This window comes from Mytilus californianus, unplaced genomic scaffold (genome assembly GCF_021869535.1).
Source record: "Mytilus californianus isolate M0D057914Y unplaced genomic scaffold, xbMytCali1.0.p SCAF_7, whole genome shotgun sequence".
Classification (NCBI taxonomy): domain Eukaryota; kingdom Metazoa; phylum Mollusca; class Bivalvia; order Mytilida; family Mytilidae; genus Mytilus; species Mytilus californianus.
In genome coordinates, this window is record NW_026262723.1 from 78,593,671 (window position 1) to 78,621,457 (window position 27,787).

At 33.2% G+C, this 27,787-nt stretch overlaps 2 protein-coding genes across 2 annotated transcripts in view; one reads left to right on the plus strand and one right to left on the minus strand.

The window, feature by feature from the left end:
- LOC127710246 (diacylglycerol kinase epsilon-like) overlaps window positions 1-5,997 on the minus strand; it is a 65,856-nt gene extending 59,859 nt beyond the window's left edge. The window contains exons 1-3 of the mRNA XM_052216016.1: window positions 5,826-5,997; window positions 1,306-1,977; window positions 94-237 (exon numbers count right to left, since the gene is read on the minus strand). Coding sequence (XP_052071976.1) covers window positions 94-237; window positions 1,306-1,977; window positions 5,826-5,888 — 879 coding nt within the window. The 5' untranslated portion in view covers window positions 5,889-5,997. The remainder of the gene's footprint in view (window positions 1-93; window positions 238-1,305; window positions 1,978-5,825) is intronic.
- Window positions 5,998-18,101: 12,104 nt separating this feature from the next.
- Window positions 18,102-25,857, plus strand: LOC127710254 (tRNA wybutosine-synthesizing protein 3 homolog). The gene is made up of 7 exons (XM_052216027.1): window positions 18,102-18,316; window positions 19,676-19,759; window positions 21,459-21,557; window positions 22,397-22,468; window positions 24,412-24,480; window positions 25,231-25,295; window positions 25,557-25,857. Exons 1-7 carry the CDS (start codon window positions 18,149-18,151, stop codon window positions 25,837-25,839), a joined length of 840 nt encoding a protein of 279 aa, XP_052071987.1. The 5' UTR covers window positions 18,102-18,148; the 3' UTR covers window positions 25,840-25,857.
- The last annotated feature ends 1,930 nt before the right edge of the window (window positions 25,858-27,787 follow it).

Below are 27,787 nucleotides of genomic sequence, written 5' to 3' on the forward strand. Positions count from 1 at the left end.
TGGATTGACCTACAACCTGTATTCACAAACTTTAACATGTAAACTATACATAAGTTAAGTTTGTGGACAGAAAAGAGGATTCAATGGGATTACCTTGAGTTGTAAATGGTTTATTGCATTCAGCACCCATCCTACAGATCCATCCCCACCACATACAAGAACTCTAAATGTAATATCTGGTAGCAAATGGCACCACTCAAGACCATTCTCTGGTGGGACATCATTCAAATCAATTACCTGTAAAGTAAGAAACCAGGGTAATATCTTGCAGCTAATGTACATGTAACCATTTAGATCCTCTGGTCATGCTGGTTAAACATCATTCACATTAATGAATTGGGTGAGTAAACAAAAATATACTTAAAATGTGAAATTATAAATAAAAAAATGTTTAACATATCATTCTCTGGCATAAAATGACTCTGTCGAGGATTATAAAAAGCATGTACACATGTGTTGTCACCTATAATTTTTCCTACATAAATGTATTTCATTTAATTACAGATCTTTTCCAAAAACTATCTTGAAGGCTTTTACAGTTTGATTCTTAATAACAAGGTTATAAAGATGCAGAATTGTCTGAAGTTTATTTACTTATATAGTCATATTTGTAGTTTTGTCCTGAGTTGTTTTTGTTTTCTTCTGATGTTAACATACAGGGTAATTATTTTCATTTTATTATTAATAAAATGCATACATGTACATGATGTTACAAATTTCCAGCCGAGTAATGATTTTTTTCTTTACATCATCAAAAAAATAAAAGATCTTCAGAACAAGTTATAACCAAATGCAACATGTAAATATATAAAACTGTAACAATTCTGTTTCTAGGGGTACAAATAAAAAATGTATCAAGCTGACTTCAAATTTGCAATTGAAGAATACTTATATATTGTAGATAGATCTATGACCTGTACATGTAAATCACTAGCTTTATTTGCAGTGTCATAAAATTACCAAAAAATCCAGCAGGTCAAAAAAGTTATTTTACAGAAAATTGGGATTATTGAAAATAATTTTCAAAATTTCAATAGTTCAACACTTACAAAATGTACAGGTTCCTAGAGAAATTTGAATAGCCTTGGATATAGGAACTGACATAAATTACAAGCCTTTTATCTTGTACACGATTGTTTTTTGTTTGTTTAATGGTAGACAATTTGATAGTAATTATGTACAATGTAGAAAGAGATCATCATTGTTCTTCTATATTATATAAGTGTGTTTTTCATAACCTTCTGATTATAACTGTGTTTATCTGAACCAATATTATATATTTGCCTAAGTCAAAAATAAATTTACCTGAGTAGGATTAAGAACTGATCTGAAATCTCTGAGAATCAACTCCCCTTCATTGTTACCACTCTTCCTATTGCCTACAACAATAACAGGGGACCAGTTTTTATAACCAGGATGTCTGACAGATTCAACAACTAAATGCCTACGTCCTTTGATTCCAGTCCATGTAAGTTTTATACAGTGGGGTGGCACAATTGAGGACCGAAATTCTCCCATATCACATTCTTCTTTCATGTAAATACAATTTTCATGTGCAGATCTTCCACACCATGCACATCTCACATCAGAAATATGTGGCAAGATGCCACAATCATCACCACATACAAAGCATTTACTATATAAAGGTAAGTTTCCTTGTATCCAATGGTGATGGGTCACAGGTCCTGATTCTGTCAATGGCTTACACGGAAATTTCTTATTAGCTGCTTTCATGTAACTTTCATCCACACATAAACCACAAGAATCACAACGAGCACCATGTTTTATACGATCATGACTAAAGCTGCAATAAATCAGTTCAGGGAATATATCTACCATATACCAACGATGACCTTTTCGTACATCTCTAGCAGGTACTTCATAATGTTGTAATCTGTATCTTCTATAAATCTTCATCAGTATAAATGCAAAAACCATAAACGATATCATGATCAGCATCGAAAAATAAGGATCCATCTACAAATATAAAAATAGGCATCCACAATCATAATATCAGTAATGTAAAACTATTTCTGCAGTCTTCATCATTCAATATACCAATAAACTATAAGCAGACATATATATTTGTGATGATTCTAGTTTCTTTGAGCTTTACCTAGTTTTTTTCATACGAGAAAAAAATTTATACTATGAAGTGTACTATCCCAAAGGATCCTTATTATATATGCTGTACAGTGATGGTAAGCAAAGACATGTCAAGTTTGGCTTACAGACAAATTTAGCATTATTGTTTATGAGAAAAATAGTACTTTAGGAAGATTTCAGATTGACCCAGTATTAAACATCAACCATATTTAACACTGCCTATTTTTTTTCTTTCATGAATATAAATTGTTCTGAATTATATAAAAAGAATTTTGATTATCAGAATCAGATAAAATCATTGTGAAGGACTTAGAATTTGCACCATCATGTCAAAAATAGTTAGTATGCCATAGTTCAGGATTGCTCTGATGTTGATGACATATTTTGGGACTGATCAAATATTGTGCCTTCCAAAGCAAGTTGTTAGACATCAGAGCAATATCAGAATAGTATGTGATAGCTTCAGTCAAAATAGTATTTATAAAACATGTGTGTATAAAACAATATAAAAGTTTAATTTTGATTTCTATAATTACTTTATTTCCAAATAGTTTTAAGATACAGGAGTAAATCTAATTGATAACAAATAAACAGCTGCGCCATGAGCGCATGATACGCCGTCGTCTTGTGTGTGAATTTTTATGCAATAAGCATAAATAGTTTCTGACAAAAGGCGTGACATGCGAAAACCCCCTCTTTTTTTTACAAAACACTCAATATCTCTAAAATAAAATTTTGAATCAAAACCAAAAAGTATACAGATCTTTAGATTAATTTACTAAGAAGTGTGTAAAATTTTAAGCAATAATCATAAATCGTTTTTGAGATACAGCGCGACATGTGAAAACCCCCCTTTAAAAAAAAAAATCAATATCTCTATCTATCATGTCTATAATAATATTAAAGATAATAACCAAAAGCTGCAAAATTTTCTTAAAATTACCAATTCAGGGGCAGCAACCCAACAACGTGTTGCCTGATTGGTCAGAAAATTTCAGGGCAGATAGATCTTGACCTAATGAACAATTTTATCTCGTCAGATTTGCTCTAAATGCTTTGGTTTCAGAGATATGAGCCAAAAACTGCATTTTACCCTATGTACTATTTTTTAGCCATGTCGGCCATCTTGGTTCGCAGCCGGGGTCATCGGACACATTTTTTAAACTAGATACCCTAATGATGATTGTGGACAAGTTTGGTTAAATTTGTCTTAGTAGTTTCAGAGAAGATTTTTGTAAAAGATTACAAAAATTTATTGATGAAAAATGGTTAAAAATTGATTATAAAGGGCAATAACTCCTTAAGGGGTCAACTGACCATTTTGGTCAAGTTGACTTATTTGTAGATCTTACTTTGCTGAACATTATTGCTGTTTACAGTTTATCTCTATCTATAATAATATTCAAGATAATAACCAAAAACGGCAAAATTTCCTTAAAATTACCAATTCAGGGGGAGCAACCCAACAAAGGGTTGTCAGATTCATCCGAAAATTTCAGGGCAGATAGAACTTGACCTGATAAACAATTTTACGTAGTCAGATTTGCTCTAAATGCATTGGTTTCAGAGATATAAGCCAAAATCTACATTTTACCCCTATGTTCTATTTTCAGCCATGGTGGCCATCTTGGTTGGTTGGCCGGGTCACCAGACACATTTTTTAAACTAGATACCCTAATGATGATTGTGGCCAAGTTTGGTTAAATTTGGCCAAGTAGTTTCAGAGGAGAAGATTTTTGTAAAAGTTAACGGACGACGGACGCCAAGTGATGAGAAAAGCTCACTTGGCCCTTTGGGCCAGGTGAGCTAAAAACACACACCTGTTTTAGTTACTAAGTCCCGTAACTCAAAAAGTTTTAATCTTATTGTCACCAAAAAGTATACAGATCGTTTGACCATCATAACAAACAACTATGTTAAGTTTCATGAATTTGGATAAGTCATTCTCAAGTTACGGTGCGACATGTTTACGCCGGACAGACAGACGGACGGACACCGGACATTTGTATACCATAATACGTCCCGTCAAAAATTGACGGGCGTATAAAAAGTGTGTATATTGTATTTCATAACATATTAAATGTGCTGAAATTTTTTACCTCAACAAAAATTTGCACTAAATTTTCAAGAAATATTTCTGCTGTATCAATGGACAGTTATATTTATTTTTGTTGTTGATACTTTCACTGTTTTTAACATCACAGGAATATACTATAAAACTTCCTAAACAATACACATGCAAGTCTTACAAATTTTAGTTTGAAGAATTATGATTGAAACCATAAAAAACATAAATAATATTTGTATTCAAATTTGGTTGGTATCAAAGACTTGATGAAATTTTCAAAGTAGAGATCACTCCAAAATGAAAGCAATAAATATGAAAGATTTATGGATTGATTAAGTCTATGGCTGTATGATACTAAATAAACAGAATGACATCTGATGTTAAAATTATCTATCATGTATTGATTGTTGTTAGATCATTACCTAGACCATATTATATATTTATGAACAGTATTTTTTCATAAACCAAAGTTCATGTATTTTTAATGTAAGACCAACTTTTTCAGTGTGTTGTGTCATCTCACACTTTTCTTTGTGTGACAAAGGATCAATATATTCTTCATGACCTGCCATGTTTAGGTATATACTTCTTTTGTCCCTCCTGAGTACCCATTATGACATTACCCATTTCTTCAATATAATGAAATAGAGACTGGTCAGACTACAACATCAACCTCTTATCTTAACAATAAGATTTTATAATACCACATACATGTAGGTATCAGACAAATGTTGTACTAATGAGGTGTTGAACTAATCACCATCAAAATATCAGGGCAACTCCCTGTCTGAATATAAGTGACTGTTTTCAGATCTTCATGCATCATGATTTTTTTGTAAAAGTGCGAGAGGCAAAAAACCTCGGATCATTTATTATGCTTCTATATTGTATTAATTTCAAATTCGAATACTGTTGTCTTTACATTGTACACATAGTATCAATCTATTTTTTTTCATTCTTGTCACAATGTTTGACACAAGTATAAAAATAACAGCTTGAAAAACTGCACCTTTCTTACAAAACAATCCAACCTCTTACACTGCAGTGAGTGTAGGAACTGTCAAAGCATTGGTGCATGTCATCATACATGTACAATGTACATACTTGTAAACTTCAGCATTTCAAACTCGAGATATATATCATATGAGTTATTTACAGTTTAAGTGTTTGAGATTTGATATCAGGCAAGCTCAGTAAATCTATAATTTCAGATTGTTTTATTCAATTTGGCTATATTAACTTAATTGAGCTATCAAAAAATAATTCCTTTTTTTATAAGAAATTTCAGTGTCTGCTTAAAATAACTGGAATTACAATCTAAAACTTTACAGACAAAGAAAGAAACTTGCTGAATGTATAGGTGTTCAAAATTACAAATTATATCATGATTTAAAGGGGGAATTTATTCACAAACATGGTATAAACATAAAAATTAATTGCAAAATTCCTTTCAGAAATACATGTACTTCGTAATTATGTATTCCAAGTTTCAGATTGTACTTCCAATTAACGAGTGATTAATTGAAATTTCCTTGAAAAAACTTGCAAATTGAGATATTTATCATAACCCGACTTGTTTTAAACAGCCAGATAAAGCGAAATACTGCCGAAACTGTAGATATACAGAACATGTCCGGTTATAGAACTGTACCGCAACTTTCTTTACAACTGGATATTTCAGGAGTAGCTCCCTATTAAGTTCGGAGATCTTCATGTTTACTCATTTTATGACGACATGTTATACATTTATAACACGTGTTAGTGGCCAAGAAATACAGGCAGGGTAAAAGTTCAGAAAAAGGCATGACAACATTTTGTTTTCACCGGAAACCTCAAAGGGAAATAATCCCGATGTTTCCCGCCATTCTGTAATATGTAATCTATAAACGATATTCTGCCAGTCAAGGCACACCTCCGATCATCAAAGAGGACAATGTTAATCCAGAGACATATATACACATATGTATATATGTCTCTGGTTAATCCGCAGTAAGTTTACATATGAAACCATCACAAATAACACACATATACAGGGATAACTCCAGCACCATTATGATGTATTCAGACATAGTTCATAAAATTTCTTTTTTTTACAGATTTCTTGCGTTTTGGCAAATTGCCGCTGCTATCTTTGAAAACTGTACTCTGGGACTATTATACTAACACAATATATTATGTCCCAGCTGTACTCAGGTACTAATATAAAGACAGACACTTTACATAGAAAAAAATATCAGAAAGACAAGATCTTCAAAGAAGTCAACATAACCCTTGGAAGATCTTGGAATCGAGTATCTAGTAGGTGATAATAATTATCAAAGTTAGAATAGAGAATGGAAACCGTAGGAATGTGTCAAAGAGACAACAACCCGACCAAAGAGCAGAAAGCAGCCCAACGCCACCAATGCCGGGTCTTCAACGCAGCGAGAAAATCCCGCATCCGGGGTCAAAAATGCGGCGGGTTAAATTAACGTGTTTTGTGAGCTCTCAACCCTCCCCTATACCTCTAACAACTGTCCCCGGGAATAAAAGGCCTATTTTTTGTCAGACGGTGACTGATTCAGGCTCTTAGAAGCCTCTAGTTGGCCAAGGTGTTTTATTGGACATATGGATATGCAGTGTCCTACATCTCCTCAGTTTTATTCTTCTTCTTGTCGTGTAGGATGTATACATACACAACCACGTCACGGCCAGTCGGAAAGGACTGTTTAATCCGATGCCTCCCTCTCTTCCCGTCATGATACTTCAAATGAGTTTTAAAAAAAGTTGAAAATGTTTTATATACTTGAATGGGTAAGTTTTATTATAAACCAAGTGTACCGTGGACTTCCTTGTAATAGAAAATCCTTTATCTTATCAAAATCTTCAGAAATTTACTGTTATTGAATTCTCTAATTCACCGCTATTTTCCCGTACGCTGTGACCTTAACTACCTCTCGTTAGAACTTCGGGTGATCACCGCACAGCGCAACTGCGAGGGAAAATCGTGATGAAAGAATGTAAAACAAATTTGCACTGGAAGGTAAATAGTTGTAGTTGGTTTTAAAGAATATGGAAAATATCATGTACAAAAAAATAACATCGCTGGATCAATTCACTTATTTAGCACGTGTTCCATGATTCTGTGTTGATTGTTCTAATGTCGCGTTCCGGTAAATTTCGGCAACAAACTCGAAAGTTGATTAGCTTGCGATCAGCAATCACTGAAGGGAAATATTAATTGTCGATAATTCGTTATATCTGGGACTATTAAACTAACATATATTATGTCCCAGGTTATATAGATTCGTTAAATGTAAAAAAAAACAACTTGCATAGATGACGTAGTGTAGTATATATGCATGCATTGGTTCAATAGTTCCCTTAACATTATACATTAAGACATTTTCGAAAAGTCGTCTTACACAGACACTTACACCGATACCTACACCGACTACAAAAATATAGGGACCGTATCAAAATGTAGAAACAAATTGAATGAATGACCTCGTAATACTTGGTTGCATATATTTAATTTTTCATTCGGAATCGGAACTAGAAACACCTAATGCTCTCATTAGCATAGGCGGATCCAGGGGGTGGGGGCTGGGTGGCCCGGGCCCCCCTTTTGTGGGAAAAATTTGGTTGATTATATAGGGAATCACTGAAGCATGACTGGAGCGCTGGAGCGCCCCCCTTAGGTCAGTCAGTGCCCCCCCCCCCCCTCCACCTTTACAAAAAGTTTTGGATCCGCCACTGATTAGTTTTTGATTATTTAAAGTAATGAACTTGTGATATTCCATCTGTTTTATTTTAATTGTCTCCGTTTGCAATTATTCAAACGGAATACAGTGTTGGGGTCGAATATAGTAAGCATTCGGAAGATAGATAAAGTATCTTATTTCGTATGAAGCAAGCGTATATTAAATCCATGTAAATCAACAGGTCTTAGGATTTGTTGGACGTCTCTGTGACTCAAGTATAAAATAAAAATGGTTGTAGTGTAAAATTCCACTAAAATTAAATGCAAAAAGTCCAAAAAACTGCAAAAAGTAAAAACGAAATGTAAAAACTAATAAAAAAATTACAAAATTACAAAAGAACTGAATTTTGCCAAAATTCCCCAAAACTAAACACAAAAATAAAATTTTGACACCCACCCCAATGCATTTTCAACACTGGTGTAAAATTCCGTACACCCCTGATTACACCAAGGTAACACATTATAAGTTATCGCACCGCGGGTAAATTATTACGTTGTGATTGGTTTAACGCCGTCACGTGGTGACCCCCTATGGATCCGTAGGGGGTTAGTAAATTTCATAGTGGGTTCATGACGTCACGGCTACTGTTAATGGTGACGTCATCTATTGATGTTTTTGTATTTCATTGTTTATTTTTCTACAAAACGCTGCAGAAAAAGTATCGCGTGCGATAAATTCGTTATACGGTTCACTACTGACCCCTACGGACCATAGAGGGTGAATAAAAAACATAGGGGATTCGGCCTTCGGCCTCACCCCCTATGGATTTTACTAACCCTCTATGGATCCGTAGGGGGTCAGTAGCGAACCATATAACTTATGTTATATGGTTCGCTACTGACCCCCTACGGATCCATAGAGGGTTAGTAAAATCCATAGGGGGTGAGGCCGAAGGCCGAATCCCCTGTGGATTTTATTCACCCTCTATGGTCCGTAGGGGTCAGTATACCGTATAACGAATTTATCGCACGCGAGACTTTTTCTGCAGCGTTTTGTAGAAAAATAAACAATGAAATACAACAACATCAATAGATGACGTCACCATTAACAGTAGACGTGACGTCATGAACCCACTATGAAATTTACTAACCCCCTACGGATCCATAGGGGTTTACCACGTGACGGCGTTAAACCAATCACAACGTAATAATTTACCCGCGATGCGATAAACTATCATATATATATTTACACGTTGTGTTTCACGCTATAAAAGACTTTATCATATACTTGTATAAATATTACTTAAATTTTACAGTTCAATAACATTTAAAAATATTAAAAGGCTATGAAAGGATTACTATGTTTATTGACCAGATTCCTAAGAATTTCCTCGGCGGGCTGATAAACGAACCTTTATTGACTGCTTCCGGAATGTTATCACATGCCTTTCCGTTAATGTCCGTGACGTTTATCACATGCAACTTCGTGCATTTTCGGAAATTTGTTAGAAAACGAAAACACAGCGCGGAAAACCGCAAGTGATTTAAGACTTTTCACAAAATGATTGAGGAGCAAAAATGAATTAAGATTAATTAGATATAGGAAGATGTGGTATGAGTGCCAATGAGACAACTCTCCATCCAAGTTACAATTTATAAAAGTAAACCATTATAGGTCAAGGTACGGCCTTCAACACGGAGCATTGGCTCACACCGAACAGCAAGCTATAAAGGGCTCCAAAAAATTACTAGTGTAAAACCATTCAAACGGAAAAAACCAACGGTCTAATCTATATAAAAACGAGAAACGAGAAACACGTATGAACTACATAAACAGACGACAACTACTGTTATCAGATTCCTGACTTAGGACAAGTGCAAACATTTGCAGCGGGATTAAACGTTTTAATGGTACCAAACCTTCTCCCATTTCTGAAATAATAGTATAACATCACAACATAGAAAAACACACTATAAAATATCGATTGGAAGGCTTAACTCAATCAAAAAACGTAAATTAACACACAATGAACGAATAAATTTGACCTGTGACACCTGAATGCAAATACACAGTTAATAAAAAATTACAAGGGATAAATAATTAAAGTCAAAAGTAAATCAACAGGTTTAAACAAAGTTAAAGTATGATATCACTGTGAAATTTCAAACAATTTATAGAAAATCATCACTTTTGAAAAAACCTGCGTCATATTATACACAGGTAAATGAAAATAATTTTGTTGTTAAGTATACTTCTTAGATTAAACATGTTTTGAAAGACATGAATGAGATGCCAGAAATTGTCCTTGACAATTTAAAGGAAAAACTATGCACATGTTTTCGGGGGCAACCATCACAGGAAAGGTGGAAGTATATGATAAAAAGATCATTACATGTCATTTTTCATATCAGACCCTTTATCGGCCCTCGTTCATGATATCAGCCCTCGAGCCTGCGGCTCTTGGGCTGATATCACGACCTAGGGCCGATAAAGGGTCTGATATGAAAAATGCCATGTAATAATCTATACTTACACGATCCTGTTTCTGATTAAAGTTTTAATAATATTCACAAAACCCCCTTTTCTTTTACAAAGTACAACAGTGGCGTAGCTACCATTGACGCAACGACGCACTTGCGTGCACAAACGAAATGGCAAAAAAAAAATCATAAAAAATCATAACAGTCAAAAAAAAGACATTTTAGAAGCTATTGTTCCGCTGACATCCATGCTTCAGGGCGTCTCTCTTGTATGGTGGAAGCGGTAAATGAATGTCAAACTCTCATCCGTGTTTTTGAAAATGAGAGAAACGACATTGCGTAATTCAATTTTCTGTACGACGAAGCCGTTGTGTTAGCCAATCATTTTGAAATCGTTCCTTCGAAACCAAGAACTACCGGCCGTCAACGTAATCGGGCGAATCCCGCTGTTGTCGGTATCCAGGATTATTGGCGCGTCACACTGTATATACAATTTTTAGACCATCTTCTAAACGAACTACGAGATCGTCTTGTCAATTCGGAAGAACATTTTCTTGCTCAAATGTTTCTTCCAAACAATCTGAAAAGTTTGAATCGGGATCATCAAATTCGCATATTTCGCGCCTACGAGTCCGATCAGAAGATCAGTTTCTTCTCGTATTTAAAAGGTGGGTTGCGCGATGGGATATTTATCCATCTAAGAAACCAGACCAACTCTGTGCAAAAAAGGGTCCAAAAAATTTTTCGCCTATCTACGCTCGGCAACTTCTGAGTGCACATCATTATAAGTCTACCTACGCCACTGTACAATATAAAGATCGGTCAATTCCCGGCTACTACACAGAGCTAATAAAGTAGCAAATTATTCAAAATACAAGTTTTATACAGTATTACAAAATGTAAATTAGAAAACATGTAATGTAAATGCATGTGGTCGTTGTACATATTGAGATGACCCCTTCTCAAAAAGGTTACCTTTAGGCATAGGCGTAGGTGTTAGCGTCGGTATCGAATAGTTTCGAAAATGTCTATTACAAGAAACTCGTTTCATAAGACTTTAAAAAAACCTTGCAATAACTCTTTAAGGGGCCGTAGTTTGCTTGCTACAAGGCATAATGTGTGTCCCTAGCCAAAAAAATCTCAATTATCCAGCGGTAGTCCAAATTTCCTGCTCTTCATCCCGGTCGACATACCTTGCAGAACCTATCTATAAGTATTAACTGTAAATGTGATCTCGTCTAGAAGTTGCATGAAATATTTACACTGGATATTAACCAAACAGCAATACACAAATACAATGCAGCCATGGAAACGAAATAAAATCGCATTTGTGTTTATGTCCGGAAAAGAAGCATACTTTATACAATATATGTATGATATGTCAGTGACAGGTTCCAAAACCAGAGCTGCAAGAAACATGTAAGAAGTAATGTTTCTGATTTTTTTCTTAAGCAGGCTGAGTGTCCAACCTGGGGGTATAGCTTCCTGTATAGTAGCAAACACATTTTTGCCCTGCTTTAAAAATTATGCGCTGTTTTTTTATTTCCTTGATCAGCTTGGTGGCAGTGATTTTTGTTCCTGCACTGTATAGGTGTTTTGTTATGAGTTTTAGTTTGACAAAACGTGGTCTAGGTTGGCAAAAAGGAGGGATGCGCACGTAATACTGGTTTGACCCAAACACATTTTGTGCCATACAAGGTCCTGTTCTCTGGATCATGTGTTGTTCGTTGTTGTTTAGAGTTCGTGTTCCTTGAACCGTTTCATTATCATACTAAGCATAGCTATAGTAGTGTTAATAAGGGAGTACAGTTACTTAATGAATTGCTCTTTGAATAGGCTGGAATAACAAATATACTTATATCTTCAGTGCATTCTCTAAGATGAAAGTCCATATTAACTGTCTAAATTTGGGGCAAAAATTCTTCAAACGATTCTAATGAAGAAAAAAAAACCTGTTCATTGGTCGCACGCACACGCTCGAAGAAAATGGACTGTACCAGGTGTTTCGTCGCATCAACTCCCTACCCCACATAGAAAGAGGAAATTCATCGACGCATATATTGGAGTTGAAATCCTCAATAAGACTCGACATGACTGTGTATTAGAATGTTTAACACACGGTAGAAAATTATGAGAATCAAAATCTAATGGAAATTCTTCTTTTGTGATTGTGTAAAAGCACTCTTCGTTTCATGCTAATCAGAATGGATACAGTCCTATAATGTTAGTACGTGGAGCCTATAGGAAATCAAGTGTTCATTTAACATTCTGAAACTAAAAGCCCTTCGTGTCAATAATGTATGGACATACATTTCTACAAATGTATTACGGTTATTTTCCGATCGGGAAAATATAGGTTGTAAGATTTTGATAGAATATTAATAAAATACATAAACTCACGTAATTTTCAGTTGGAATAACCATTTTATTTGTACGTTATCAATTACAAGAAGGTGTAAAAATACATATATCACGATTCCACATGCCCCAGAGACAAGAAAATACATTACCACTAATTTTGTTGTACAGTAATGAGACTAGTAAAACTCGGAAATATTTGTTCAAAAATTAAAAGATTGGGCAGCTTTTCCTCCGATGAAAAATCGATGTTTTATTATGTTGTGCATTTGCATTGAGACATTTATATCCCTTAATCCGACCATAGGGCTGAACCAGTTACATATCATATTATTCCTGTGTTTAGTTGATTAATTTTGTTTGTAATAAGAAAGGAAAGTTTATTGATTCAATATTAAAACATATTTAAACATTGATTATACGTTTTGTTTATTGTATACCAAGGATGCCCCCTTATTATTTCAATACATAATTTAAAACACATTTGACTTAATCTCAGCCTGATTAAGAGGATTTATAAGACTTAATTTTATTTTGTATGGTAACAAGGCTTGTGTTAAAAATGGAGTAAGATTTTATAGCAAGAAGGAAAATATTTTAACATTCCTATGGAAAAAGAATTATCGTTTGTCAACTCGCCCGACTATAGGAATATTCCAGTAAGTTGGGATCTGTTACAGAAAAATCGAAATGATAAAGGAACAATAAAGAAACGAAATCTTCCTTTGGCTACACTTGTTAGAATTAGAGGTCCACCGAAAGTGGTAGATGGATTCAGCAATTTTAATTACAACAGGACGGACCAATACCCACATGTCTGTACACACATAGACATAGGATCTCTTGAACCAAAGGACTCGTTGGAAAAGAAAAAGGATTCAAAACCTAGGCCAATTATTCTTCAAAGTCGACAGGTTTTCGGAAGGTATTTTCCAAAAGCCACATTTCCAGATGACGAAAAAGGTCTTTCTTTCTGGAAGACTCAATCGGGATTAGATTATTCAACAAACAATAAAAGTGCCATGAAGCCGTTTGAGTTGAGACCAATCAAGAGTATAAGTGGTCCCAGAACTACTCAGTCACTTCGGAGCGTAAGTACCAGCAAAAGTGTCAATTCATCAGAAATTAGACTGAGGTGTGTTAGTGATAGAAAAATTAAACAGGAGCGACAAGTTACATTTCCAGTGAAAAGAAACAATTTAGTTGGATCTCTTTCAGGGACACCTAAACGAATCCACTCTCGACACTCGGCTATTATTGGTGACAATGATGGTGTTAAGAATGACATCTTTTCAAACAAACTTGTTACTGTCTCTGCTTGCTGACAACTAAGATAGACATCTTTTTTTTTAAATAGAATTATTCACTAGATTAATCATTCCGTACGACGGATTTTAAAGTGCTTTCATACTTTAGTGCTCTAAACAATAAACAGGATTATAGGCACTCTAAGACACGGCGTTTAACGTAATAGTTTAGAATATATTTTTTTCTCTTCTATGTCTTTTAATTTCAAATGCAGAACTTATATAATAACTATGTAATTACTTGAATGTTAATCGTGTAAATAAAGTTTCAATATATATGCCATATCTAAATTTTAAACACAATTCTTTTCACGTATGTGTCAGAATGCATAAATAAGTTTGGATCTGTGAAAGAAAATCGAAATGATAAAGGAAAAACAAAGAAAGGAAATCTTCCTTTGGCTACACTTGTTAGAATTAGAGGCCCACCGAAAGTGGTAGGCGGATTCAGCAATTTTAATTACAACAGGACGGACCAATACCCACATGTGTTTACACATAAGTAGTAATAGATTTTGAAATATGATTAAGACTGAATGCCGATGTCTTTTTTGTCGTTGCGTTGCTGTCTCATTGATATATATATATACCCATCCCCACAGGTCCTTTTATACACATAGATTTTGACACATCTATATTATGTTCATCATCACTGATTCATCATTGTGGTCAATTCTATTCTCACATCAGACTACACATACCATAGTGAACAAAAAATCGTCGGTGGCAACATTCATTGTTTTGGAATTCGAAGTTGTACTAATATCTTCATTTTTCAAATCCCAATTTTCATACGAATTTTGTCTACTTTCGGCAGTATTTACAAGTTTAGCAGCACACAATATTCTATCTGTTTAGAGTTCTATAATATATTCTATAGTCTAATATTCTAATTTTTTATATCAAAATTAGAACACAAAGGTCATAAAGTAAGGCTCATCAGTCAGGTTGGAAACTTTTTTGGTTTCTACTGGAGTTTTTGTTATCTAAATCGATGATGTTGTTTTACTAAAAGTACATATATACATAGATTTTGTTATTCTTAATTTAAATTTTAGTATTCCTCCTTTCTGTCTGAAAAAAAAATCATATCCAAGGCCAGAAAGTCGTTTTACCTGGCTTGAACGTGTAAATCCTTTATAAACTACTAAACTCTTCGATTTTCAATTCTTGAAAAATAAAAATTAAAACAAAAGGGAGCTAAGGGTAGAACCAAGTGTTGAAGATTTGGAAAATATGATCAGCTATAAAGCTAGGTACATAATTTTCAGTTCATGTTAAAATGGCTCAAATATATAATGCATTAGAATTTTAACGTTTGCAACAGTCTCAAGCGTAGACAACTGACCAACGGGTACTTACAGTATCAATCCAGTTTTTGTATTTATCCCCTTAATTATTTCCATGGAAAAGGGATTATTATGACAATCTAGGAACAGCATGTTGTGAAAATTATATGGCTTCATAATAGATGTTCATGTGAAATTGCCGCTATTACACTGGTTGGTGACCTGATTGTCACATAATTCCAGTTGATGGGAGATACACACAGTTGTGTTATGTTACAGTATTTAAAGCCACACGTGGTAAAAAAAACATAGCTTACCCAGTGGTCAATTCAAGATCGTGGTTAACTTTACAATGGAAAACACTAAGCATAAAACTATGGGACATATCGTTTGAGAGGAATAACGTTCACAAGGTCAACTGCACATATGGTTTCACATGAGTAGCGTTCACAATGTGCCATTATACTACAAAGAACAAGCCACAAATGTACGAAGTCCAATAGCCCTTAAAATTTTCAAATTTAAAAAATGTAAAATATATGGACAGCTACACTTAAATACAATGTAAGTAATCATGAAAGTTTTCGGGTATTTAGTCTCCGAGGCTGAGTGTTTACAAGGTGAATATATGCTAGTTAAGACAAAAAATGTAAAAAGTCAATAATTTATGCCAATTTTTTTTTCAAATTTTGATGGTGGTATAGTATGCGCAATTTCACATATGGTCTCAGATCAGGAGCATTCACTAGGTGTCTTCAACAATCCAAAAATGTGCGAAGTCTCGTAATCGCCGCCGCAAAAAAAAAAAAAAAATGAAACTGTGACGCGCGGACAGCTACACTTTAAGAGAAATTATGCAAGTAATGAAAGGTTTCGGACATATTTAATCTCAGAGGCAACGCGTTCACATGGTGTCAAAATGCACAAAGGATAATAAAATGATAAAAAAAAAGTGAGCAAATCATAAAGGCGATCAGTATGCATGGTCAACAACACATAAAGCCAAACAACCCTACGACCAGAAAGTATGAAATCTTACAACATATGCTTTCCAAGGATTACCGCCACACATATAAAACAACTAAGTTTTAGCGAGTCAGTTTCATTAATTTATTGATGGAACTTTTTAAAATTTTTTGTAGAAAAATGATTTTGATCCTGACTCCCTCTAAAAATAAGGAGATGTGGTATGAATGTCAATGAGACAACTATCCAAAGTTCAAATGAAGTGGATGTAAGCAATTATAGGCATCCGTACAGCCTTCAACAATGCGAAATTCCAAAACCTTATAGTAGGCTATAAAAGGCCCCGACAAAAAAATGTGAAACAATTCAATTGAGAAAACTAGCGGCTTAATTCATCACAAAACAAATTACGAAAAACATATATGACAGACAGGAACCAACAACAACCACTGAACTACAGGCTCCTGGCTTGGGACAGGCACATAAAGAATGCAGTTAAACATGTTTGTGAGCGCTCAACCCTAACCCGAGACTGTGGTGTTACAACACAAAATAAGAACAAACTGTAAAAATCAGTTGCAAAAGGCTTCACTCTAAAGATCGGTATGAGGTACATAAATAACTGATATTAAAACAATAGACTCAAATCACCGAATTAAGAGTGCTCGCAGTTAATGAAAGCTTGTTAAAAACCTATTACAACTAATAAATAAATCATGTTTCCTCCCTGTAACCTTTTAAATATACTAGTAATTGACTCGCCGTTTTCTTGTTTTTTTTTAAATTATCATTATTTGAATAAATGTGAATAAGACTTTGTTATTTCAAATGAAAAAAAACATTTGAACACATCACTTATTTGCATAAATCTACTTTATTGTCGTTGAATTTTTGACAATTTGGCCCTTTTTTCTCAGTTAAATATGAAGATACAACGGGAGAAGGCAATCAAAAATCATCAGTCGAAAAGGACAAACATTTATTGAGCCAAAAGAAAAACGAAAAAAAAACCAAATAATTATTGTGGATAATTGTTTTTTTTCTTTCGTTTTTCTTTTGCATGGCTCTAAACATAACAAAAACGAAACAAAAACAAAAACAAAAAATTAAAAGTACATTGATGCTTAGAATACTTATTTTCTCCTAGTTTTATAGGTTTCAAAGCAGAACAGTATATATATACTATTTTTGAATGCTATGGTTTTCCTTTCTTTGGCAACTTCAGATAGTATTTTGTTTGGACTTTCAATAAGTCGCTTACCAAAAAGAGAAGGCATTTTGGTTAACAAGTTATTCTTTCTTTCTTTTTTAGATAAAAATATGATATTTCCGACTGTGACCCGATGATAATAAAAGAAACATTTCATTTTTCAATTTCATAATTTTGAGAGAGATATTCATGTTAAAATGCATATTCTATAGTCTTTATAGCCTTATCTGAGACAAGGATTTGTATTGTATGACAAGGATTTGTATTGTATGACAAGGATTTGTATTGTATACAAATCCTTGTCTAAGACTGAGACTACTATAACATATAGTAGTCTCAGTCTAAGCTTGACTATAATTTATGGTTGGTCCTTGGTCTAATATTAGTGTAGGAGTTAGTCAGTGGTCCTCTCTCAATTTCAATTTATAATTTCAGTATTTGTAATGTTTCTGGTCAAAAGTGGAGGTTGGGAAAAATCAATTGTACCTTTGTTCCCCCGAGTTTTGTATAGTCGCTTCGTCTATTTCCCCACGGATAACCGATACTTTCCGGAAATATACCCAACACCCTCCGAAGTAAACTCTCCTATTTATTTTATCGCAAATAAAAGTTATCACTGAATTGTTTATAGTTACTGTAAAATCAGATGATTAGATCAAGAACGAGATTGACATTGATGAAATGGAAATTTTTGAGAAACAAAAAAAATCTGCTGTTTCAGGAGTAGATTTTAGTAGAAAAGGCTCAATAGATGTTAAAATTATCGATTTATCGTTGTTCATTAATAATCAGAGAGATTATTTCACGACAAGTTCTTGTTCGGGAAGAATAATTCTGTTTGATGACAGTGTAAGACCATAAACAGCTAAAAGTAGTTGGATAACTATAACTATTTTTTTGTATATAGTCATTAACTACCCACATGCCTTCTTAAGTGGTCATACTCAACAGTCTGGTGAAATCCGGTAGAATTTGGTGTCCTAAACTTTGTTTTATTTTTGTTAGTAACAATTAATACTGTTTATAAATATAATGCATTATTGACTAGTCTATTGTGATCTCCCGTACTTGTGCCCGTTGATGTTGTACAGTAAGTGTTAATTACCATAATTTGAGGTTTATGTGGACCCTTTGGTTAAAATGGATGCATTTTTACATCAAAATTTACTCTGATTACAGACAAACCTATGTACCTGGAAAAATTTTAAGGCATAGCATGCTCTAGATAAATAAAATTCAAATGCATTTTATATTTTGGAAAATTAAAACTTAACTGGATTTTGCAGTGCACTTTTTTCATTCCTCCAGAAGGTGCCAAAATAAACAAAGTTTGGAGAGAGGTTTTAGAACTTCCCCACAGGTAATTATTGAAGTGAACTGTACATGTATCATGTGTATTGATTGACATGGACAATAGATACCTGACAATAATTGGTGATTTAAACTGTGTACCTGAGTGCCGAGTGGACCATATCAAGTGAAACTCAACTGTTTGTTAATTTTATCATCTTCTGCAGGGACGAAAAAAGTGCACAGTGAAATCCAGTTAACATGGTTAAGTTTTAATTTTTCTAAAACATAAAATGCATTTGAATTTTATTTATCTAGGGCATGCTATACCTTAAAATGTTTCCAGATGGACAGGTGAGTCTGTACTCAGAGTAAATTTTGAGGCGAAAACACAGACATTTTAGCCAAAGGGTCCACATGAACGTTAAATATTGTTATAATGCATTGTTTGGATCAATCGTACTTGGCGAGTTTGACTATCCATTTGGTTTCTCCAGTCTCTCTTTGTGTCAACAGTGTCAACAGCTGTATTTAATTATGCAATATATTGTTTTAATTAAAGTCATGAACATGAAAAAATACAGTAAAAAATCATGCTGAAAGTGAAATTTTGAAAAGAAATTAAACATGGTCAAACATTTTTGTAAATAACATGAATATGAATTATTGTTCATTGAGAAATAAAATAAGGAAAATGAGGCTGATTTTGCATTGTTTAATTGAGATACATACTGATTCATTTGATGACAAAAAATAGACCCAATTTAAATTTCTTTCCAAATTCATAACTATTAAATATCTTCTGGAAGTGTTACTGCATCTGGCAAATTTGAGATAATGACACTATTTCTTTTTTATCAAAACTAATTGCTGATATAGTGGTCTCTTACATGTACTTTGTGTTTTATATATTTTTAGGTTGGTGAAAGTGATAAAGTAACTAACAAACAGGGATGTCGGTGGTTATTTACAAGTCATGATTTAGTAGACAAATCACAAATGGTTAGTACAAACATAAGCATGATAAGGTTGTCAGTGGTCAAATGGTGGTAATTACATGGAATCATTCTTTGATTGACAAATAAACTGGTAAGTATTGACATTGGTAAGTATTATCAAACAAGATCTTTTTGGTAGGTAAATGTCAATAGTTTAGGAAAATGGTTCAGTCATTATCATAGAGATTGAAATTCTGCTTATTACCAAATTTTAAAGACACTTGTGAAATTTTCATGTCCCTTTTTTTATAATATTTTATTAATAAAATGCAAAACTGTTAGAAAATGAATAAAAAAGTGCTACCTCAGGAACACAAATCACTTTCTGAGATACACAATTATGCACATTATTATTGGATATATTCCTGACAGGAGACTTCATTGAAACAAGTCTTGTTTTTTTTTTGAGATTTGCATATGTAATAAAGTATAGTGGAGTTATTCCTGACAGGGGTTGAGGTCTGCATTTGTATAGCAGATATATATCTGATAGGAGACTTGATATTTGGTACATGTATGATTGCCAATAAGAAAACTATCCACCAGAGTTCAGATACAATGTAACATGGACATAAACGCCGAAAGGTCACTGTACTGCCTTGAACAATGAGCAAAACCCATACAGTATAGTCAGCTGTATGAGGCCAGACACATGACAAAACATGAAACAAGTCAGACCAGAAAACTAACTGCACATATATTTATTGGACATATTCCTGGTATGAGACAATCTCTAAAAAACAAGGCTATTGGTTATTTATGTCCTTAGTTGTTGTCTTGTTTATGTATATATATAAATAAGAAGATGTGGTATAATTGCCAAAGAGACAACTCTCCACGAGAGACCTAATGACACAAAAGTTAACAAGTTAAACAATTATAGGTCATCGTACGGCCTACATCTCCTTTTATTCATAGTTTGCATGAAATCTCCATATGTATATTGGATATATTCCTTAATGGTGATTAACTGGCACTAAGGCATATTTATTTGTCAAATAATTAGGTTTTCACACTAATATATCCCTGACAGATTGGAAGTCTTACATGTATGTTCAGTGCAAAGAAATCTAGTTTATACAGATATCATTGATTAAAACTGTTTAACAACAACAACCCTGAGGCCCTCATCATAGAAAATGCATAAACAAAAATGCAAACATGTACATTGTACATGGCACACATTAGTATAAAAGTCGAGTATAGTGATAATTTTCAATACAACTGCATAAAATGTTATGAAAAAATAAACATGATGAAATAATTAATATTCAATATTTTTTTCAATTGGTTGATTTCAATAAATGATCTGTTATTTTGTAATGGAAAGAATTAACATTTGTCATATTTCGTAATGATATAGGTAAATTGTTCCACAAGAATTATCCAGAATACATAAAAGATTTCTTGAACAATTTGATTCTTGGTTTAGGGAGTATGAGGTTTCCTTGAACAGCATTTCTCAAAGGGTATGGATTTCTGTTTGAAACATAATGAAACTTGCTAGTAAGATATGATGGGGCATCATTTTTGATGCACTTAAATGTCATCACCAACTTGTGATATTTTATTCTCTGTTCAACATCCAGTTTAAGTGTTTGAATAAGGGCTCAGAAGGAGGGAAAGTGTCTGTTTTCAGTGTTATTCTAGCAGCTCTCTTTTGTAATTTTGATATCTTATTTAGCATGATTCATATTTTTCAGATGCCTGTTCTAGAAGACATCACTGGGGATTGTGTATTTAAGTTTGAACCATTTGTACTACATGTACAGTGTAGAACAATTGATTTTGCTCAGTTATTGGTAAATATATTTTGATTGAATTATATTTGTAGAACTGGGATGCCACTTTTTGGAGGGATTTAATGGTTAAAGGAAACCACAAATTTAAATACTCATAGAGTAAAAAGTTTTAGTCATTAACTTTGATAAGAATGAATGATGAAACCCTATGATTAAAATTGCTAATTTTTCACCAACCACAAAAATTGACACCAGCAAGAGAAATAGCAATAGTTATTGCAAAATAAAACAATTCAAGCTGAAAAGTCCACTTTTAGCTTTTTGATTTGAATAATCTTAAAATGTAATTAATTCCATCATTATCAACATGATCAAACTTCAAATGAACAAGACTTTTCTAGAAATCCATAATGCTCTATTCAAAGTGAATACATTTTGGGAAAAACAGGAAAGCTGTTAGATATCCCTCTTTTTAACATTGCATTACATATTATGTGTAATAAGTCTGCTATTTAGACTGTTATTATAAAGGAAAAATGAGTGGAAGCACATGTGTAACCTATTGTCAGCCAGAAAAAGATCATTTTTCAGATGTACAGGTAAACAAGTAGTGTAAAAATCATTTGACCGTGTTTTGAACATCCAATGATGGATCCCTCCATAAGAGAACTAAGCTGTTTATCATGATTTGTACTCTGTCACTCAATATAAAGCATAGATACCAATATATACCATGAATATATTTTCTCTCTATAAGTCAATATAATTAGCCTTTGAGATTTTTTCTAAACAATCTATATAAACCTAAAAGAAGATGACAGTACACATAATGGATAATGCTGATCAATCGATTTATTTATACTGATTTTAATTAGAATACTTGTGTTTCTATATTTCAGCTTCAATGTGCAGTCCAGTCTGGCTTTAGGAATTCAGGAATCAGTCTTGGAAAGAAAGGAAAAATTATTGTTGTAAGTATTGTTTGTTTATATTTATACATTGTCCTTTATATAGAAATTTTACTAGTGGAACAATTCAGTTTTTGTCTCAGCTAAGAGTCATCTTGATATGTTGCAAACTATGGGACATAAGTTAGGTAGTGTTGTGGTGACAACAATTTTAATTGCATAACACTCAATATTTTAGAAGACGAAGACCAGTCCATATTTTGCATAAATGGCTGATGGTATAAAGTTTTTGTATGGTTTATGTCAGTTGTTTTATACCTAATTTTTCCTGGTTTATTGTCTTAAGAAAGTCAATGTTATTTTTTTGCAATTGTTACCTTAACTATTATTGGTCTATAGAAATCATTGTAAGTTGTACATGTCTGTCCAATCAGCGTTTCCTGACCTTGATCTGTATTCATGGTTGGATAATCAATGTAAAGTTTTTGTGCTGAGGTCAGTTTACCTAACTATATTGTTTACTGAATTATTATAGGGTCTGAAAAAAGTTCGCCTATCCTTAACTTCATTTTATTGAGTCAATGATCAACCTTTAGTTTGTAAACTTACGTAAGTTTTTCAGTTTACTATGAGTAACTGGTCAACTATATCTGGTCTTAATTATGTTTCCATTCATATTGCAGGGTTTGTGCCAGTCTTTGAAATCTTTGAAAGTATTTGAAAATGAAAGTTGAAATTCAAAGCATTGAAAGTTTTGGAGTTAAACCATTTTTTGAGACATACATGGTAGACAAGTCACTTTTTACAATCATTAAAATGTTATAAAATTGATAAATTGCTACAATAATGTAAAATATATTCCCTTTTTGGAATTTCTAATTGAGAGTTTTGATATTGTCAATATTGTGTGTGAAAATTGTTGAGAAATAATGTAATTCTGCTTTCTCTTTTCTTTAAACCAAATAAGATAACTTTTAAATCTCAGTCATAAAAGGGGCCTCGATGGCCGAGTGGTCTAAGTAATCGAACTACTGTATCACCAGCCTGTCAACACTGATGTTGTGAGTTTCGAAATCCTGCACATGGCAGGTGCGCTCGACTCCAATCTTAATTGACTACACATTATGACTTGGATGGATAGTTGTCTCATTGGCACTCATACCACATCTTCTTATTTATAGGATTGTCAGTTTTCCTACCAAAGGTCATTGGTTCTCTCTGGGCACTCATGCTTCCTCCACCAATAAAAACTAACCGCCACGAAATAGTACAATAGTGCTGAAAGTGGCGTTAAAAATCAATCAATCAATTAATAATCTGTCATAAAAAATTCTCAAGTATATAGCAATTGCAGAATGGAAGATGTGTTGATTTTTAATGAATATGTTTTTTTTTCTAGCTATTATAAGAACATAATAATTTGGTATTGACAATTTATCGTCCATGTAAAGTTATAATTTTTTGCATGAAGACGAGTAAAAAATTGGTCTGTATAAAACAGATTTAGAAGGGGATTTAGTTTAAGTTGAAGTGTTTTTGGTAGAATGATTTACAAACAGTAAAGAATAAAAGTATCAAGATTACAAGAAAATATTAGTCACCAGTTACAAAAAGAAGACATAACTGCAACAAAGTATTGTAAAATGTAAAAGACATGCGAGGGAAGTTTAAAATTTTGGTCATTGAATTTTATGATAAAAATTGATATTGAATTCTCTAAGACAAAACTGACTATGTTGACCAAACAAAGAAGCTTGCAAATTGGAATAGAAAATAGTAAAAAATCAAACTCAGAAATTTCTTTAAGAAAGCCTTTGAAATGAAAAATGATACACTGTGATGAATTTTCACAAAAATAAAAACAAACATAACTTTTGTATTGTCTTCAATTACAGGAGAGACACAGGGTTCTGCATAACAGTTTATCAAATGTTAGTTTCTTTATTATATATTTTAAATATTTATTCCATTAAAAAAAATGAATAAAAGGCACTAAATAATTACAGGGAGTAAGAAGTACACATTCTATGGAGGTACCATTGTCACACTCCGGTCAATTACTGGTCTCATCAGAGGTATGTACAATACAGATGTTATAAAAATAAGGTTAACTTGCTCTTGAATGTCATTGCTGAAAATGAAGCTCCATAGTGCCATTTTAAATGAACTTAATACCAGAGAGAAAAATATGGAATATAATTTGAGAAAAAAAATTTGCAACGTGATGTAAAAAAATTACTTGTTAATTTTTCCATATGACATTAACCATAGTTGAAATTAATGACAGATTTTATAATTAATATCATATATTATCTGCATTTGATTTTTTGGGAGTAGCTTTTTCATGGTACATGTAATATGTATGTATTTTATATTCTGTGTAGTATTATAGATATTTGCAAATAAATTATAACAAGAGACATTACAAAAATATCACAGAGAATTTATTCCTAGCTTTATATTGCAACTAGTAATGACAGATTTTACATTAACTGAAAACATTTAAAAATAGATTTCTCATGGACACTGTATTTGTCAATTAGTCAAAATGAAAATTATTCATTATATATGCCTTTTTTCCTCTGCTTGATGATGTTTGCATACTTAAGTGGTTCCTGCTGCAAGGACAATGCATTTCTTGACCTTCCTTTGATTAGTTGACATTGAATAAACCAGTAAAACAAAATTTTCGCTGCAAGGACATACATTTAGATACACTTTTAAAGTTTATAATACAAGAACAAGGGTGTCTGTCATTTTTTTCATTTTTACCCCCTTTTTTTATATGACAAAAATAAATCATAAAATATTATTCTATTTTTCAGTATGTTGAATATTTAATCAGTCTTGCAAATAAAAAAATGGAGGAGAACTTCAGAAGAATTGATAGGTAGGTATTTTTCCAGGAAATACTGTATTGATAAAGACGTGAATGTTTATGCCTGGCCAAAAGTATAAACAATCTAAGTCTATATTTTTATGTAAATTTTTGTAGGTACCTTAATGTGCAATAATAGTGTTTTTCAAACCAGCAAAAAATGGTATTTGGGAAATAAAATAAATTAACAAAAGACAGGATAAAAGATCTACTGATTGAAGCCAATACAGTGTTAGTGTTGCCAATGTGTATAGTTTAATTTTTATTTTACAGGTTTTACGAAAATTTGAAGTCAGCTATATTACAAAAATCTGATGACAGTCATATAGTAAAACAATGTAAGGAAAAAGTCAAAATGATGTTACGTGATAAATATGCAGGAAAAGTGGAAACTGTATCATCAGAGAAACAAAAAGAAGCAGATCAGGAAAATATTAAATTCATCAATATGAACAATAAGGATGCACTGAAATCTTGTGGTCAAATTACAAAACAAAGTGATTTTTTAGATAATGATATGCTGGGATTGTCTTTATTTGATGATGAAGTAACATAAATAAAATATTGAAAAACACAGCTTTTCAGATATTTAAAACTTTCAAATATCATAATGACAGACTGCATTAGGTATTTGTTTATTGGACTGTCTTGATGTTGAAAATACTTCGTGAAACAAAATATATCTTACCATATGTCTGCATCAGAAATGAATTCACCTGCTCTTTATTACATTTTTACATGCCTCAAGGGCCATTCATGTCCAGTGTACAAAGTAGTACCGATATTGTCGACATCGCAAAGTAGGCAATGTCGACACAATATTGTACAACGTTGTCGATATCGTTTCCTACTCTAATCTACATCGTTGACATTGACGATATCGCGAAGTAGACAATGTCGACACGATATTGTACAACGTTGTCAATATCGTTTCATACTCTTGTCTACATCGTTGACTTTGACGATATCGCTAACACATTACTCGTGTTTACATTGTTAATTTTGAATACAACGATGTCGACATTGTGTTGTACTACTTTGTCGATATCCTTTCATCATCTTGTCTCTGCATCGTTGGCATTGCCGACATCGCGAAAAAGACAATGTCAAAACACTGTATTACAACGTAATCTATAATGTCAACATCGCAAAGATGTTGAAGAGGAGGAGGAGGAGGACGAGAAGGAGGAGGAGGAGGAGGATAGAGATTTGCAAACATTAAAAAACTGTCAAAATAAGTTCTACTATTAAGAACATCGACGCAGGCGTAATATAAAAACATTATTTTAAATTGAAATTGATAAACTAAACACTTCTTTATTTAAACGATGTAGACAGGAAAGGGGGATGATGTAGACGATGTCGTCACAATGTTGTTAACATCGCGATATCGGCGATGTCAACGATGTAGACGATGTTGTCACAATGTTGTCAACATCACGATGTCGGCGATGTCAATGATGTAGACAGGAAAGGGGGACGATGTAGACAATGTCGTCATGCTGTTGTCAACATCACGATGTCGGCGATGTCAACGATGTAGACAGGAAAGGGGGACGATGTAGACGATGTCGTCACGATGTTGTCAACAATGTCAACGATGTAGACAGGAAAGGGGACAATGTAGACAGCAAGAAGAACGATGTTGGCGATATAAACGATGTAGACAACAAGTAAGACAACAAGTAAGACAACAAGTAAGACAATGTTGCGAGCAGGTATAAATCATGAACGAAGTTGACAATATCGTCGATATCGTCAATACATCGTGCACTGGACATACATGGCAGTGTAAACTATTGCCATCAGTTAGCGTTCTTCAACTGTGTTCTTTGTTTGTGAACTTTTCATTTCTGTTATCTTCAATTAAACTTTGACTAAAAAAAAATTGAAATTGGCCAGAATAATTTTTTGGAGTGTCCTTTATAAAAGGTATTTGTGCAATTAACGTTCATTACCTTAAATTTGGGTCTATTTTCAATTTTTTCCCCTTTGAAATTACAAGCCTGAGGGAAATATGACTTTTCGAGGGTGAACAAATCTTCATACCTCCATAAGGCAAGGGAGATGAATGTTTTATTCCACTGTATTTTTTACTTCCTGAACATTAGATATCAGTTTACATACAATTTTTTATATCTGCTTGCTTTTATAACTAAACAAGACATAAACATTGATAAACAATACAGTATTACTGATCAAAAGTTAATTCTTTATCCTATTTTGTTTTTATACGACTGCAAAAATTTTGCGGTCATATATTGGTATCACGTCGTCGTCGTCGTCTGAAGGCACATTGGTTTCCGGACAATAACTTTTGTTTAAGTACATGGATTTCTATGAAATTTTACCATAAGGTTTATGATCACAAAAGGAAGGTTGAGATTGATTTTGGGGGTAATGGTCCTAACAGTTCAGGAATTAGGGACCAAAATGGGGCCCAAATAAGCATTTTTCTAGTTTCCAGACAATAACTTGTGAAATGGTGTATGGATCTCTCTAAA

Excerpts from the sequence above, each read along its gene's own strand:
- LOC127710254 (XM_052216027.1), top strand. The coding sequence starts at position 18,149 with ATGGAAATTTTTGAGAAACAAAAAAAATCTGCTGTTTCAGGAGTAGAT. Across the intron at positions 22,469-24,411 it reads AGAAAGGAAAAATTATTGTT|GGAGTAAGAAGTACACATTC; the intron begins GTAAGTATTGTT and ends AAATAATTACAG. Across the intron at positions 25,296-25,556 it reads AACTTCAGAAGAATTGATAG|GTTTTACGAAAATTTGAAGT; the intron begins GTAGGTATTTTT and ends TTTATTTTACAG.